Below are 12,962 nucleotides of genomic sequence, written 5' to 3' on the forward strand. Positions count from 1 at the left end.
GAGAAATCAAGGCACAAGCGGAGGGCATGACTCAGGCATCCGGGAGACACGAAATCCCTATTCTCAGGCCCTGAAGAGACCCCAAGCCCCACACTTCTTCTAGAAGAGCCCAAGAGCCTTCGCCTGCTTCAGACGGGGACTCAGGTGGATGGAGAGGACACGGGGGGGGGGGGCGGGGGAGGGGGGGAGGGAGAGACAGGAGTGACACTACTGACCCCAGCTCTGCCGCAGGGACAGTGCTTCACCTTTGACAGAGTCCTGGGTCCTGGTGCCACTCAGGTAGGGGGTTCTGAAAAGGCCATGGTGGGAGGATCCTGGGGTTCTGACTGCCACCCCCCCCCCCCCGGGCCCTTCTGCTCAGGACATGCTGGGCCAGGTCCTCTGGGAGGATGAACGTGTCTGTGTCTCCTTGCAGGAGGCAGAGCGGGAGCTGCTGGCACGGCTCCAGCCCGCGCTGGCTTCTGTGGGCCGAGGGTATAGTGCAGCCCTTCTGCTCCGAGGGTGGGGAGCAGGGGCTCCCCGGCTGGTGCCTCAGGTGAGAAGCCACCGGGTGACAGGTGAGACACAGGCGTCACGTTCTCTAGGGTCCTTCGGAAGGTCTTAGCATGTCCACTTCAAATGGACCCGTTCCCTCTTTGGCGCTCCTAGAACAGCATGGGGACCCATGTAGACGCGCCCCCTGGAAAGCCATGCCCGCCAGCTCCTGGGACCTCAGGAGGAGAGGCTGGGAGGGGTGGCATGCAAAGATCCGGGAGGTCTGATTCTCACTCGAAGAAGTTAACACTCATGCCAGGAGTTGGTGGCACACACTTGTAATCCTAGCTACTCAGGAGGCTGACATCTGAGGATTGCAGTGCAAAGGAAGCCCAGGTCAGAAAGTCCAAGGGACTCTCAGCCCCAATGAACTACCCAGGACAAGCCCGAAGGGGCAGTGTGGCTCCAAGTTGTAGAGTGCTACCCTTGAGCTCAAAAGCTCAAAGGACAGCACCCAAGCCGTAGGACAGGTACAAAAGAAGAGGAAGAAGGGGGAGGAGGAGGGAGAGGAGGAGGAGGGGGAGGAAGAGGAAGAGGAGGAGGAGGAGGAGGAGGAGGAGGAGGAGGAGGAGGAGGAGGAGGAGGAGGAGGAGGAGGAGGAGAAAACACGAATGGAGCCATGAAACTTGGTGGCTTTGGTAGCTTCATCAATTGGCCTCTGAATAAAATTGGTCCTACTCGTAAAGGTCTCCTGATTTTTCCAGCTTCTGGGAACATGTTCTTTCTGTACTGGACACCCCGTTGCGGATACCCAGCACAGGGCCTGGCCCAGACTTCCCCCTCAGGGGGAGCTGAAGGACTGACTGATGGTTACTCAGTCCCCACTGAACCCCTTTCTCTGTCCTCTAGCTGCTGCAGGCGCTGTTTGAGGAGGCTCTGCCCCTGCACCGCTCTGCGGGAGCGCGCAGTACTCTGAGCCTGGTGCAGGTGAGAACTCCACAGTGGGGGGGGGGGGGGGGGGGAGGCCAGCAGCACTGCAGACAGAAGAGAAGAGCCTGAGGCTTCCAAGGAGGCAGAAGGGCTCTCAGCTGCTCTCAAACGTGGGGGGGGGGGGGGGAGGGAGGGGGGAGAGGGAGGGCTTGCCGTTTCAGGGTCTCCTCACTCCAGTTTTGGCCTGAAAGGGGGAAGACTCAGCTTGTACCAAGCGTGTTTGTGATTCCAGATCAGCCCCAGCGGGAGAACCCGGGACCTGCTCTCCGCAGGGATGCAGGACCTGTCAGTACTGGATGTGGCCCCTCTGGGTTTGTGAGTGTTCACGGCCCCCCACCCTTGCCTAGAAAAGGGGAGGATGTCTTAAGACAGGCCTGACACCTCCAAGCCAGACCCTTAGAGGTTTCTACCATTACCACCCCAGGAAAAGGCCTGGCTCTGCTCCCACGACCCTTCCACCCTCTTCCTCTTATCCAATATCCTATACCCCTCACATACAGTTGTTATACCTCGTCAAGCATATCCCTACCTTCATGTCCTGAATCAATTCAGTATCACATTGGATGATTGTGTGAGTGTCTGTGTGTGTGTGTTCCAATCCTGAGGCTTGAACACAGAGCCTGGGCACGGTCCCTGAGCTTTGTGCTCAAGGCTAGCACTCTACTGCTTTTTTTTTTTTTTTAGTTGATTAGAGCTAAGAGTCTCATAAGCTTTCCTTCCCAGGCTGGCTTCCCCAGATCTCAGGCTACTGAGTAGCTAGGATTGCAGGTGTGAGCCACCAAGTGTCTGGCTACCATGACTTTGAGCAGATGTTTCCTTTCTCCATCTGTGAAATGGGGATAATCCCAACTACCCTGTTTCCCTCGTGCGGGGGCGACCATAGGAGGCCACGCAAGACCATGAAGATGAGAGGCGTTTAGAGCAGCACATCCCAGCCTGGAGACGTTGTGCTGGGCTTCTACACGGAAGGTCTAGGGTGGTATTGTGCAGAGCCCCAGCACCTAGGAGCTGAATCAGCCTCCCTTTCCTCCAGGGTAGTGGAAGATGCCAGCGAAGTGGAGGTGTCTGACTCAAAAGCTGCCTCCGAGCTGTACTTGCAGGCTGCGGCGGGGGAGAGCTGGTGAGGACTGCAGATCAACACCCCCCCCACCCCCCACCCCCCACCCCCCACCCCGGGACCTGGGCATGCCATCCGGCCTGAGCCCATCCTCTCCTCCGCAGGGGCTGCTCTCTGCTCACGCTCACCATGTCCTGCCCTGAACCCAACCCCGCTGAGGAGCCGGGGCCCCAGCGTGTGTGGCGAGGGGCCCTGAGGATCCTGCAGCTCCCAGAAGCCCTGTGAGTCCGAGGTTCCCTCTGATTGCGTGGGGACGCGAGGTGAGGGCCCAAAGCGTAGCTGCGAAGGCCTAGAGCCGCACAGACCCTTCCCTCTCCCTCGCCTCGGCGCTGACCAAGGCTACCCCAGTGCCCAGCTGAAAAGCTTTGCTTCTCAACCAGGTGGCCCAAAACAACTTGGGTAGGGAATTTGTGGAATCTTTCAATAAAAACAGATCTTTCCAGGCCCTGGGTTTAAATAAAAATGCTAATAAGGGCGCCAGGAGAAGGTTTGCAAATAGGGCCTTCAACCATTTTTGTCTGATTTTTCTGAATTTTTATTATTTTATTCCTTTTTTTTTGGGGGGGGGGGTGTCAGTCATGGTGCTTGAACTCAGGCCCTGGGCACTGTCCTTGAGGTTTTTGATTGGAGATAAGAGTCTCCCGTGGTGGGGGGAGCGGGGCTGGGAATATGGCCTAGTGGCAGAGTGTTTGCTTTGTATACATGAAGCCCTGGGTTCAATTCCTCAGCACCACATATATAGAAAAAGCCAGAAGTGGTGCTGTGGCTCAAGTGGTAGAGTGCTAGCCTTGAGCAAAAAGAAGCCAGGGACAGTGCTCAAGCTCTGAGTTCAAATTCCAGGACTGGCCAAAATAATAACAATAACAACAACAATAATAATAATTTCACCAAGTGTCAGTGGCTCACACCTGTAATCAGAGTTACTCAGGAAGTAAAAAATCTGAGGATCTCTGTTTAAAGCCAGCCCCAGCAGGAAAATCCCTGAGACTCTTATCTCCAATTAACCACCAAAAAGCTGGAAGCAGAGTTGTGGCTCAAGTGGTAGAGCACCAGCTGTAAGCAAAAAATCTCATGAGCAATACCCAGGCCCTGAATTCAAGCCCTAGGATTGATGCGCGTGTGTACACACGCACGCACACATCATTTCAAGCCAAATGATAAAATTACTAATGTCACAGAAACATTGCCAAAGTGCGTAAAAGCAACATGCATGTCAGAACATCATCGAGATTCTACCTCCCCCCAGTAAGATTGCAGTAAGATTGGCCAGCATGGAGAGAGTGAACAATAGCAAATGTTGGGGGACGCTGAGGAAAGGAATTCTATTACACTGTTGGTGGGGGTGTAAACATGTACAGCTATGCTGGAAGGTGGTGTGGCGGTTCCTTTAAAAACTAAGCATAGAACGAACCTACAATCCAGCGATACCACTCTGGGACATACACCCAGAGCAATATGAGTCAGGATAGGATAAAGACGCTTGTGCATCCATGTTCATTGCTGCACTGTTCACAATAGCCAAGTTACAGAAACAGCCCAGATGCCCTACAGCAGATGAGTGGATCCAGAAAATGTGCCACAAATACACAATGGAATTTTCTCGTCCTTTAGAAAGAATATTATTTCACTTGCAGCTTCTTTCTCCACGTACCAATGGATGTTTTTCTCCTTCCTTCCCCTCCTGGCAGAGACTGCCCTCTTCTTCGTGCACTGGCTGGCGAGGTTGCTGGGGAGGAATCGGAGGGTTCTCTACTCTGGATTGTTTCATGGCTTCTGGAAGGAAACCACTACAGTGGCCTACTTCTTCGCCTGAATCTCCAAGGTGGCAGGGGACAGGGTGTGCGGTTCTTTGGGAAGTTCTGGAATCTGCTTTAGGCTTGCCTCATCCTGTCACCCAATCAACCCCTGCCTAACCCCAGGTCAGAGAGAAAGCCTGACTCTCTGGAAGAGCCGACATTCAGCCAAGTCCCAGTGTGGCAGAGATGGGGGATTCTGGCGGGGAAAAGGGCAAAGCCAACACTAAAAGCCAACTAGGCCCCCACACCTGGTTCCAAGCAACTTCTTGATGAGAGGCAGGGCTGAAACTCAAGCACAGTTCTGTTTAATACTAAAATCTGTCTGTGCCCTTCATCATACCAAACTGGCTTCCAGACAAATACATATCTGCCCTTCATGGCTTTATTCTTTTTTTTTTTTTTTTTTTTTTTGGCCAGTCCTGGGGCTTGGACTCAGGGCCTGAGCACTGTCCCTGGCTTCTTTTTGCTCAAGGCTAGCACTCTGCCACTTGAGCCACAGCGCCACTTCTGGCCATTTTCTGTATATGTGGTGCTGAGGAATCGACCCCAGGGCCTCATGTATATGAGGAAGGCACTCTTGCCACTAGGCCATATCCCCAGCCCCCATGGCTTTATTCTTGAGGGTGTGAAGAACTTGCTTGACTTCTCCAAACTTCAGTCTCCTCATGTGGAAAACACAGGGCAGGTAGGACTCCGTAGAGCTGCTGTGCATGGAAAGAAGTACCCCATGAACAGCCTTAGCGCAGGGCCACCGAGCACCTGCACTGTCTAGCAGAGGTTGGGTGTTTTGATAGATAGTACTATTAACAGAAGTGTAAAGTAGTACACTACCCCCAGAGCAGTGTGCACCGTGCGCTCTGGAGTCCGTAAGCACGAATAATCTACTTGGAGTCTCCTATTGCCAGGAAGTCCCCTGACCGTGCTCCAGGCTGCTCTGTCGGGGGCCTCGGGAAGGAGGCTGCAGGCGAGGCAGGTGCAGCCCACCCTTTGGGATGCAGTCGGAGAGGCCCAGGCCCGCCGGGCCAGCCTGAAGACGCTGCGTTTAGGCCTTCTTGGAGACACCTTAACATGCGGCGGCCTTAACCAGCTAGGCAGGGCGCTACGAGAACTCCAGGTGAGCCAGGTCCGGCTGCGGGCACCCGGCCCAGCAGTGGCCAGAGCTTACTCCGATCTCTTTCTCCCTAGGTGATAAAAACCCAGAGCCAGTGGCCAAGGAGCCAGGCACCCAAAGGGATAAGAGACGAGCCTGTGGGGCACCCAGAACCACATGTAGGTCTCCTCATGCAACCTCTTGGTAATCTCATTTATGCCTTTCTCTTGTTTGTTTGCAAGGCAGTCCATTCATTCAGGGATTTATTGACTCCCATTTATGGATCATTGACTGTGTGCTGGACACAGTGCTGTATCAGTCCTGGAAATTCTCTAGCCTTGTGGAGTTTATAACCTGCTAGGGAGAAACAACTACCACACCACGATCATCATAAACTCATGGGTGTATGGTACATTGACGTTAGCCTTGGCAAGAGAGGAAAGGAAGATGTGATGGAGGAAGTGATTTCATGAAGGAAGTAGTAGAGGCCAATGAAGGTGCTGGGTGCGAGAGGCTTCCATCTGTAATCCTGGCCACGCAGAAGGCTCGGATCTGAGGATCTCCCTGAGAAGCCAGCCCAGGCAGGAAAGTCTGTGAGACTCTTATCTCCAATGAACCACCCAAATTAACCACCAGAAGTGGAGCTTTGGCTCGAGTGGTAGAGTGCTAGCCTTGAGCAAAAAACGTTCAGGCACAGAGCTCAGGCCCTGAGTTCAAGCCCCAGGATCGACACTACCCCCTACCCACACCAAATATTTCAGGTCGAAAGAATGGTAGAAACCCAGGTGGGCATGTTCTTGCTGTGTCTGAGGGGCTGGAAGGAGATCAGTATGCTGGAGAACCGAAGCTAAGGAAAAGTCCAGGGGAAGAGTAGCGAGGGAGGTTAGGGCCAGCTCACACAGCGCCTTGCAAATTCATTGAGATGTTTGAACTCTCTCAAAGGTCAAAGGCAAGCCACTGAAGTATTTTAAGCAAGGAGGACAACATTTCTCCCAACTGTCAGGTGAGCAAATGGAGGCTCGGAGAAGAGCTGTGAATAGCTAGGCCACCAACAGAATCACAGGCCGCAGAGGTGCAAATCACACACAAGTCCTTAGACTCCTAATGCCTTTCCTCTCTTTGGAAATGAACCTGTTTTTGTGCAGTAGAGGGCGCTGTCTTCCACAATCTGTAAACTTCTATTTCCTTTTAGTATTTACATACGTATGATCTGCTTTTACAAACCTGGGGACTGAAGGAATTGGGCATACTGAATTCGTTTTCATTTATTGAGCAACTGCCTGAATGTTCAAAAACCATGAAGATTCAAAGGCTATTCCTCTGCCTAAGGTCATACAGCTAAAAAATTTAAAAAAAATTTAAAAAGGAAAGGGGAAGGGGAAAGGAGAGAGGAAATGGAGAGAGGCAACCTGTGCAGGAAAGTCCATGACTCTTAATCACCAGGAAGGAAAGAAGAAAGAAAAGGAAGGAAGGAAAGAAGGAAGGATTGATTGTGTAGTGGGGGAAAGTTGGGCTCCTAAACAGTATGATTTCAAACTCCAAGTTAAACCTACACATCCTAGCAGGAGTGGTGGATGTGGAATTGTTACTTCATCTTCCCCAAGGTGGATCTGGGACTTGGGGATTAGCCAGGTGCGTGTGTGTGGGGGGGGGCTCTCCACTATTGGTGTGACTAATCACATTTTCCCTTAGCAGCAGGAAGCGCATCACCTCTAGGGTCTGGGCTCCATCAAAAGCATCCTCTCAGAGATTCCAAGGAACAGGTAAAGCCTCATCTACCCCAGGAACAACTGGAGACCGCCCAGGGCAGTGCAGTATCGCAGAGCTCAGCTAATCTGCCTCCTGCTAGCTCTGCCCTATTATCAAGGAGTCAATAGATTCCTAGGGGAGCAGCAAGGGGCTGTTTCCCTGCTTGTTTTGATTACAGATATAGGGTTCACAGGGCTACAATGGCACCTATGAACAGAGCCAGTCCCTTCTCCCTCAACCACAGCCCCTGAGTCTTCCCAGGCCACTTGGGAGCTGCAGTCTTGGCTAATCATTGACTGATACCATCTAGGCCAAGCAGACCCCAGACGTTGCCCTGCAGTTCTTCCTGGCCCAGGCCCAGAGGCAGAGACTGCTAAAGCAGCACCAAATTTTAATCCAAGAGGAGCGGAAGCGTTTGGAACAAGAGCAAGTGGCAGGTGAAGAGGTCGAAGGCCTGGTGACTGAAGAGGTGAGGTGAGGAGCCTCAAGGAGGGGGTTGAGGGTTCTTGTAATGGGACCAGACATTGTGCAAGGGGCCAGGATCCAACATCCATCATAACTGGCCCATATCTTCACAACTCTCAACCTTGTGGGGCACAGAGCTGTGTGCCGTGAGGGAGGAGGGAGGGGCTGGCGGGAACAAAGGGGTTTACTTCACCCAGGCTAAAGTAGATGAGAGGAGATGGCACCCAGGCTGAGACTCAGTGAACAAATAAGAAATCCATCCGGGGAATTCACGAGACTCAGCTCCACAAGGGCAGCCCGTGCTCACCACAGGGGCGCTCAATAAAACATAACTGAATAATTCAAGAAACAAAATGTGTGCGGGACACTGGTGGCTCATGCCTGTAATTGTCGCTACTCAGCAGGCTGAGATCTGAGGAATGTGGTTCGAGGCAACCTGTGCAGGAAAGTCCATGACTCTTAATCACCAGTTCATGAGCATAAAACTGGAAAGGGAATTGTGGGTCAGAGTACCAGCCTTGAGCAGAGGAGCTAAGTGACAGTGCCCAGGTTTTGAATTCAAGTCCCAGTACAAGTACAAAAAAAAAAAAGCAAGAAGAAAGAAACAAAACAAAGCCAAGCACCAGTGGCTCACACCTATAATCCTAGCTCTTCAGGAGGCTGAGAACTGACAATCACAGTTCAAAGCCAGCCCAGTCAGGAAAGTCCATGAGACTCTTATTGCCAATGATCTACGCAGAAAAAGCCAGAAATGGCACTGTGGCTCAAGAGGTAGAGAGCTAGCCTTGAACATAAAGAAGTTCAGGGGTAGTGCCCAGGCCCTGAGTTCAAGACCCAGGACCAGCAAAGAAAAAAGAAAAAAATGTGTCTCTAGAGAGGTGGGAGAGATGGGGTCAAGCTCTCAGAGTAGATAAAGCCATGTGAGCGGCGGACTAGAGGAAAGAAATGGCAACATGGGCCCCAGAGCTAGGCCGTAAGCGGAATGGATGGAGTGAGGTAAAACCGACGAGACTGCCACATCTCCAGGGCATTCTCCCCAGGAGGATGGGCAACTGTTGAAAGTCATTGCCCTCTCAGCGCGGTCCCTCCCTAGCTAAGGAAACCTGGACCAGTTAGATCACTGCCTCCATCCATAGCACTAGATAACATGAGATCCTGTGTGCTCAGCGCAGAGCCGGGCTCCCAGGCAGCCCGCAGCACAGGGTCCAAATGCTTTTCGAAGGCCTATGAGGAAAGACAGAGGTGGCACCGGGAGCAGACAGTGCTGAGACTCCAGGTAGAGTGTCTGCAGGCAGAGCGGGACGCTGCCGAACGGGACCTGCTGGCCCTCCATGACCTGCACGTGCAAGCCACCCGGGCGCAGACGTGCCACATGCTGCAGGTCAGTGGGGACAGAGGGCCGGCCTCGAGCTGGTGCCAAGGCCAGCTAGTCAGTGGGCATCTCTGAATCTGGGCACAGGTGTTCCGAGCCTGGCGAGGGCGATGGGAGGAGAAGGCCACAACCGCAGAGCACCGTTACCGCAGCCTGCTGGCTACTGTCCTGCAAGATGCCGTGGATCTGGCTTCCCAGAATGAGGAGCTCCGCGTCCAGAACCGGCAGCTCCAGCCAAGTCCAGGCCAGGCCAGGCCAGGCCAGCTGGATTCCTGCCCTGGGGATTAATCTGAGCAGGAGCTCTATAGGGGCAGTTTCCTCCTTCCTCAGTGTTTAGGGTCTTGGGAGAAGGCAGGACAAAAACAAGCACTACCACTAACCAAAAAACCATGATTCATTTGTGTCAGTTCTGGCTAAGCACCTAACTTTTTTTGTGTGCTAGTCCTGGGCCTTGAACTCAGGGCCTGAGCACTGTCCCTGGCTTCTTTTTGCTCAAGGCTAGCACTCTGCCACTTGAGCCACAGCGCCTCCTCTGGCTGTTTTCTGTATATGTGGTGCTGGGGAATTGAACCCAGGGCCTCATGTATACGAGGCAAGCACTCTTGCCACTAGGCCATATCCCCAGCCCAGCACCTAATTTTTATAAGCTCGTTTTGCCTTTTCAGCTACAATATTCTGTACCACCGATCCTCATTTTCGAGGTACAGCCACTGAAGACCCGAGAGGGTAACTAAACTACCCCCAAACAGCTAAGTGGCAAAGGCAGAATTTAAATTCAAGCTTGGCTGCAGTTGGTACATTAGACAGAAGTAGGTCACAAGCTTCAGTGTGCACCAAAATCACCTCGGCAACTTAAAATAGCTTCCTGAGAAACCAAAACCACAATATACATGTCTGAAATACCACAGTGAAATCCCTTGATGCAATTTTTAAAAAAGTCAAGAAGTTAAAGAGCCTACAATGATGGGCTGGCGGGGGCCCTGGTGAGACGGGAAGGCTAACAGTGGATGAGAAGTATGGTCCATGTGGGCGTTAGCATGTACGGAAACAGAACAGGAAATTTCTTTTAAGAGGGGCGAGTGAGGTGGATTGGGATACATCCTATACATCTGGAAATGTCACAATGCAATTCTTTGCACAACTAATATATGTTCAAAATAGTTTCCCAGTCCTCACGTTAGATTATGCTTCCACAGGTAAACCTGGCACTCTGGTGGTGCTGGGGACAGAACCTGATTGTCTCTTCCAAAGAGCTACATACACAGCCAACCCCGAGTCTCCATTTTGACAAGCTCACCACTTATTCTAGCATGGAAGCCGGGTCCGCATTACTCTGGCCATGACTTTAAAGGACAGATGGCCACAGGAGTTATCAGTGACAGAATCAGAAGAAATTAAAAGCCCAACTCATTGGGGTGGTCTTACGTATCGTCTCCAGTTTTGTTTAGTTTGTCCTGTGAGCACAATACCTTCTAGAGCTAAGACTTACTACATTCCCCAGGACTCAAGTTTTAGGCTTCAGGGAAATTCCCAAAGCGGGCAGGAGGCTCACCACAGTAATTCTAGGTACTCAAGCAGCTGAGGTCTGAGGAGAGCAGTTCAGAGCCAATCAGGGCAGGAAAGCCCATGAGACTCTTCACCTCGTGAACCACCAGCAAACTGGAAATGGTGCTGTGGCTCAAAGTGGTGGGGCACTAGCCTTGGACGAGAGCTCAGGGACAGTGCCCAAGCCCTCCCTCACCCCCCCAAAAAGGGCTGAGAAGTCTCGGCCCCATGGAGCACCCAACGAAAATGACGCCATTGGCAACAGCTGGGCAAATATTTTTCACTGAGATTGTAAGTACTCCAAATTTAAGATGCGCTGGAGATTAGGGAACAAAACTATCCGATGGGAGATGTGCAGTACAGAATACACAGGACAAGTGCAACTGGTTGTAGGAAGCACCCTACATCCTAGAACACTTTTTATTAAGACTTTATTGCTTCCACATTTAAACATTGATTGAGCTATCGAAGTTTCCTGTACCTGGTCCCAGGTTGCTGTGCCGTTTCCCCAGGCCGTCGGGACGATGCTTTGAGGGGCTTGGCCCGAAATGGGAAAGGCGGTAATACCTTAGGGCCTTACAAAAGTGGCAGAGGGCTTCAAGAGGGCCCGTGGGGTGGGTCAGGAGTGCAGATTTAAGCTGGGGCCCAGGGGCAGCATTCCCTGAGATGAGTCAAGTTCCAGCCCTCTCTGGAAATTCCAGAGCAGAGGCTGGGGCGGGGGAGGGGGGCAGCAATGGAAGGGGCTTTCAGGCCTCTAGCACTGCCAGAGCTGGGGAGCGTGCTAGTGTCCTGGGTGACGGGTCTGTGATCTGTGGCTTTAGGCCCTCCCGCATGACGGTGGGGGTACCCCTTATGTGGAAACCATGCTCGGAGGCTGGGCTGAAGCAGCTGGCATGAGGCCTGGGGACGGTGGGTCTGCTGAGATGGCCCGTTGCCCACACCCTTGTGCAACTCCCTTCGAGCAGGATGGGCTTCTCAGGCCTAGGTACTTAGGCCCCAAGTTCGTTCGCGTGGAGGAACATAGGGTGGGGCTGTTCCACCAAACCTACTCTTCACGACTCCTTGGGGGTACCCCTTCATCCACCCACCTCCAGAGACTCACTTGACTCCTACGGTTCCAGATTTTCTCTCAAGGCACTTGTTACAAGGCTGGGGGATCTTGGTGGGGAGTGGGAGTGGGGTGGGGAGGTAGCCCAGTTCATGGCCCCTAATCTACAAGGTCAGGAGCAAAAGGGGATCCGGTCAGGGGCTGCTACCGGCCATAGTACAGGCGCACAGCCAGGCCAATGAGGAGCGCGGCCAGGAAAAAGGAGGCGGTGAGCTGCAGGCGGAGCAGGGCCGCTGAGAGCGCAGCGTTGACCACCAGAGAGCAGGACACGACGAAAAGGCGCGTGATGCTGCTGCCGTGCTTCATGACGGCCGACATGAGCAGCCCGTTGAGCGCCTGGCTCAGCACCACGAGCGCCGCCCAGCCCGAGAAGCCCTCGAGGAGGCCCGGGCCCGGGCCGCCGCCGGCGTGCAGGCCGAGATTCAGGAGCACACCGAAAGTGTAGAGGAAGAGGTTCTGAAGGGCCAGGGGCAGCCGCTGCCGCTTGAGGAGCAGCTCCGTGTACACGGAGGACAAGCCCGAGATGAGGCAGTACAGGGCGAGCAGCAGCAGCCCCAGTGGAGTGACGTGCAAGGGCATGGGGCCCGCAGCGGCTGCCCGAGGGGGCCCAGGAAAGGCGATCCCAGGGTCCTGAAGGCCACCTGCCGCGTAGCAGGCCCCCGCCGCCATCAGCAGCAGCAGCGCTAGCCCCTGGCGCGCTGAGAGGCGATGGCGGAGGCAGAGGCAGTAGAACAGGGCCGTGCTTCCGATCTTGAGATTGCTCAGCACCTGGTAGGTGCTGGGGTCCATGTAGCGCTGCAGATAGATCACCAGGTTGTTGTTAGCCCCGTAGAGGAGGGCGGATACTGCAAAAGGAGCAGCCTGGCGCCAGGGCGGGGCTCCCCCGGGCCATGGCTGCCAGCCCACCAGGAGGGAGAAAGCGCACAGCAGTAGCTTGGTCAGCTCCGTGAATAATACTGCTGACGAGGGCCGAAAGGGCATGCGGCCGTCCACACGGCACAGGGCCAGCAAGGGGGCGTGGGCGCCATACATGGCAGTGGACAGGAGCAGCATCAGGGCCCAGCGGGCCTGCCCAGGACGGCCCCGCGGTGGCAGGCCCCCATCCTCTATACTCATGGCCCACATCTGACCCTGGGTGGCCGGTGTAGCTAGCTAGGGGCAGAGGGATTGGGACGCTGGAGGGAAATCAAGTTATGAAGCTGGCTCCCAGGAGGGAAGAGCCATAGCACATTGCCAGAAAGAACACTGAGGGTCAG

At 53.8% G+C, this 12,962-nt stretch overlaps 2 protein-coding genes across 2 annotated transcripts; one reads left to right on the forward strand and one right to left on the reverse strand.

The window, feature by feature from the left end:
* Positions 1-364: 364 nt before the first annotated feature.
* LOC125340208 lies at positions 365-9,341 on the forward strand. The gene is given in 11 exon segments (XM_048331654.1): positions 365-535; positions 1,384-1,461; positions 1,697-1,779; positions 2,498-2,584; positions 4,270-4,403; positions 5,283-5,491; positions 6,410-6,470; positions 7,160-7,230; positions 7,527-7,685; positions 8,904-9,062; positions 9,141-9,341. Coding segments are annotated over 11 exon segments (1,413 nt in total).
* A 1,641-nt stretch (positions 9,342-10,982) lies between these two features.
* On the reverse strand, positions 10,983-12,831 carry LOC125339998 (probable UDP-sugar transporter protein SLC35A4). The gene has a single exon (XM_048331374.1). It carries the CDS (start codon positions 12,829-12,831, stop codon positions 11,851-11,853), a length of 981 nt encoding a protein of 326 aa, XP_048187331.1. The 3' UTR covers positions 10,983-11,850.
* Positions 12,832-12,962: the final 131 nt, after the last annotated feature.

This window comes from Perognathus longimembris, chromosome 22 (assembly GCF_023159225.1).
Source record: "Perognathus longimembris pacificus isolate PPM17 chromosome 22, ASM2315922v1, whole genome shotgun sequence".
Taxonomy (NCBI): Eukaryota; Metazoa; Chordata; class Mammalia; order Rodentia; family Heteromyidae; genus Perognathus; species Perognathus longimembris.

Excerpts from the sequence above, each read along its gene's own strand:
- LOC125339998 (XM_048331374.1), bottom strand. The coding sequence starts at position 12,831 with ATGTGGGCCATGAGTATAGAGGATGGGGGCCTGCCACCGCGGGGCCGT.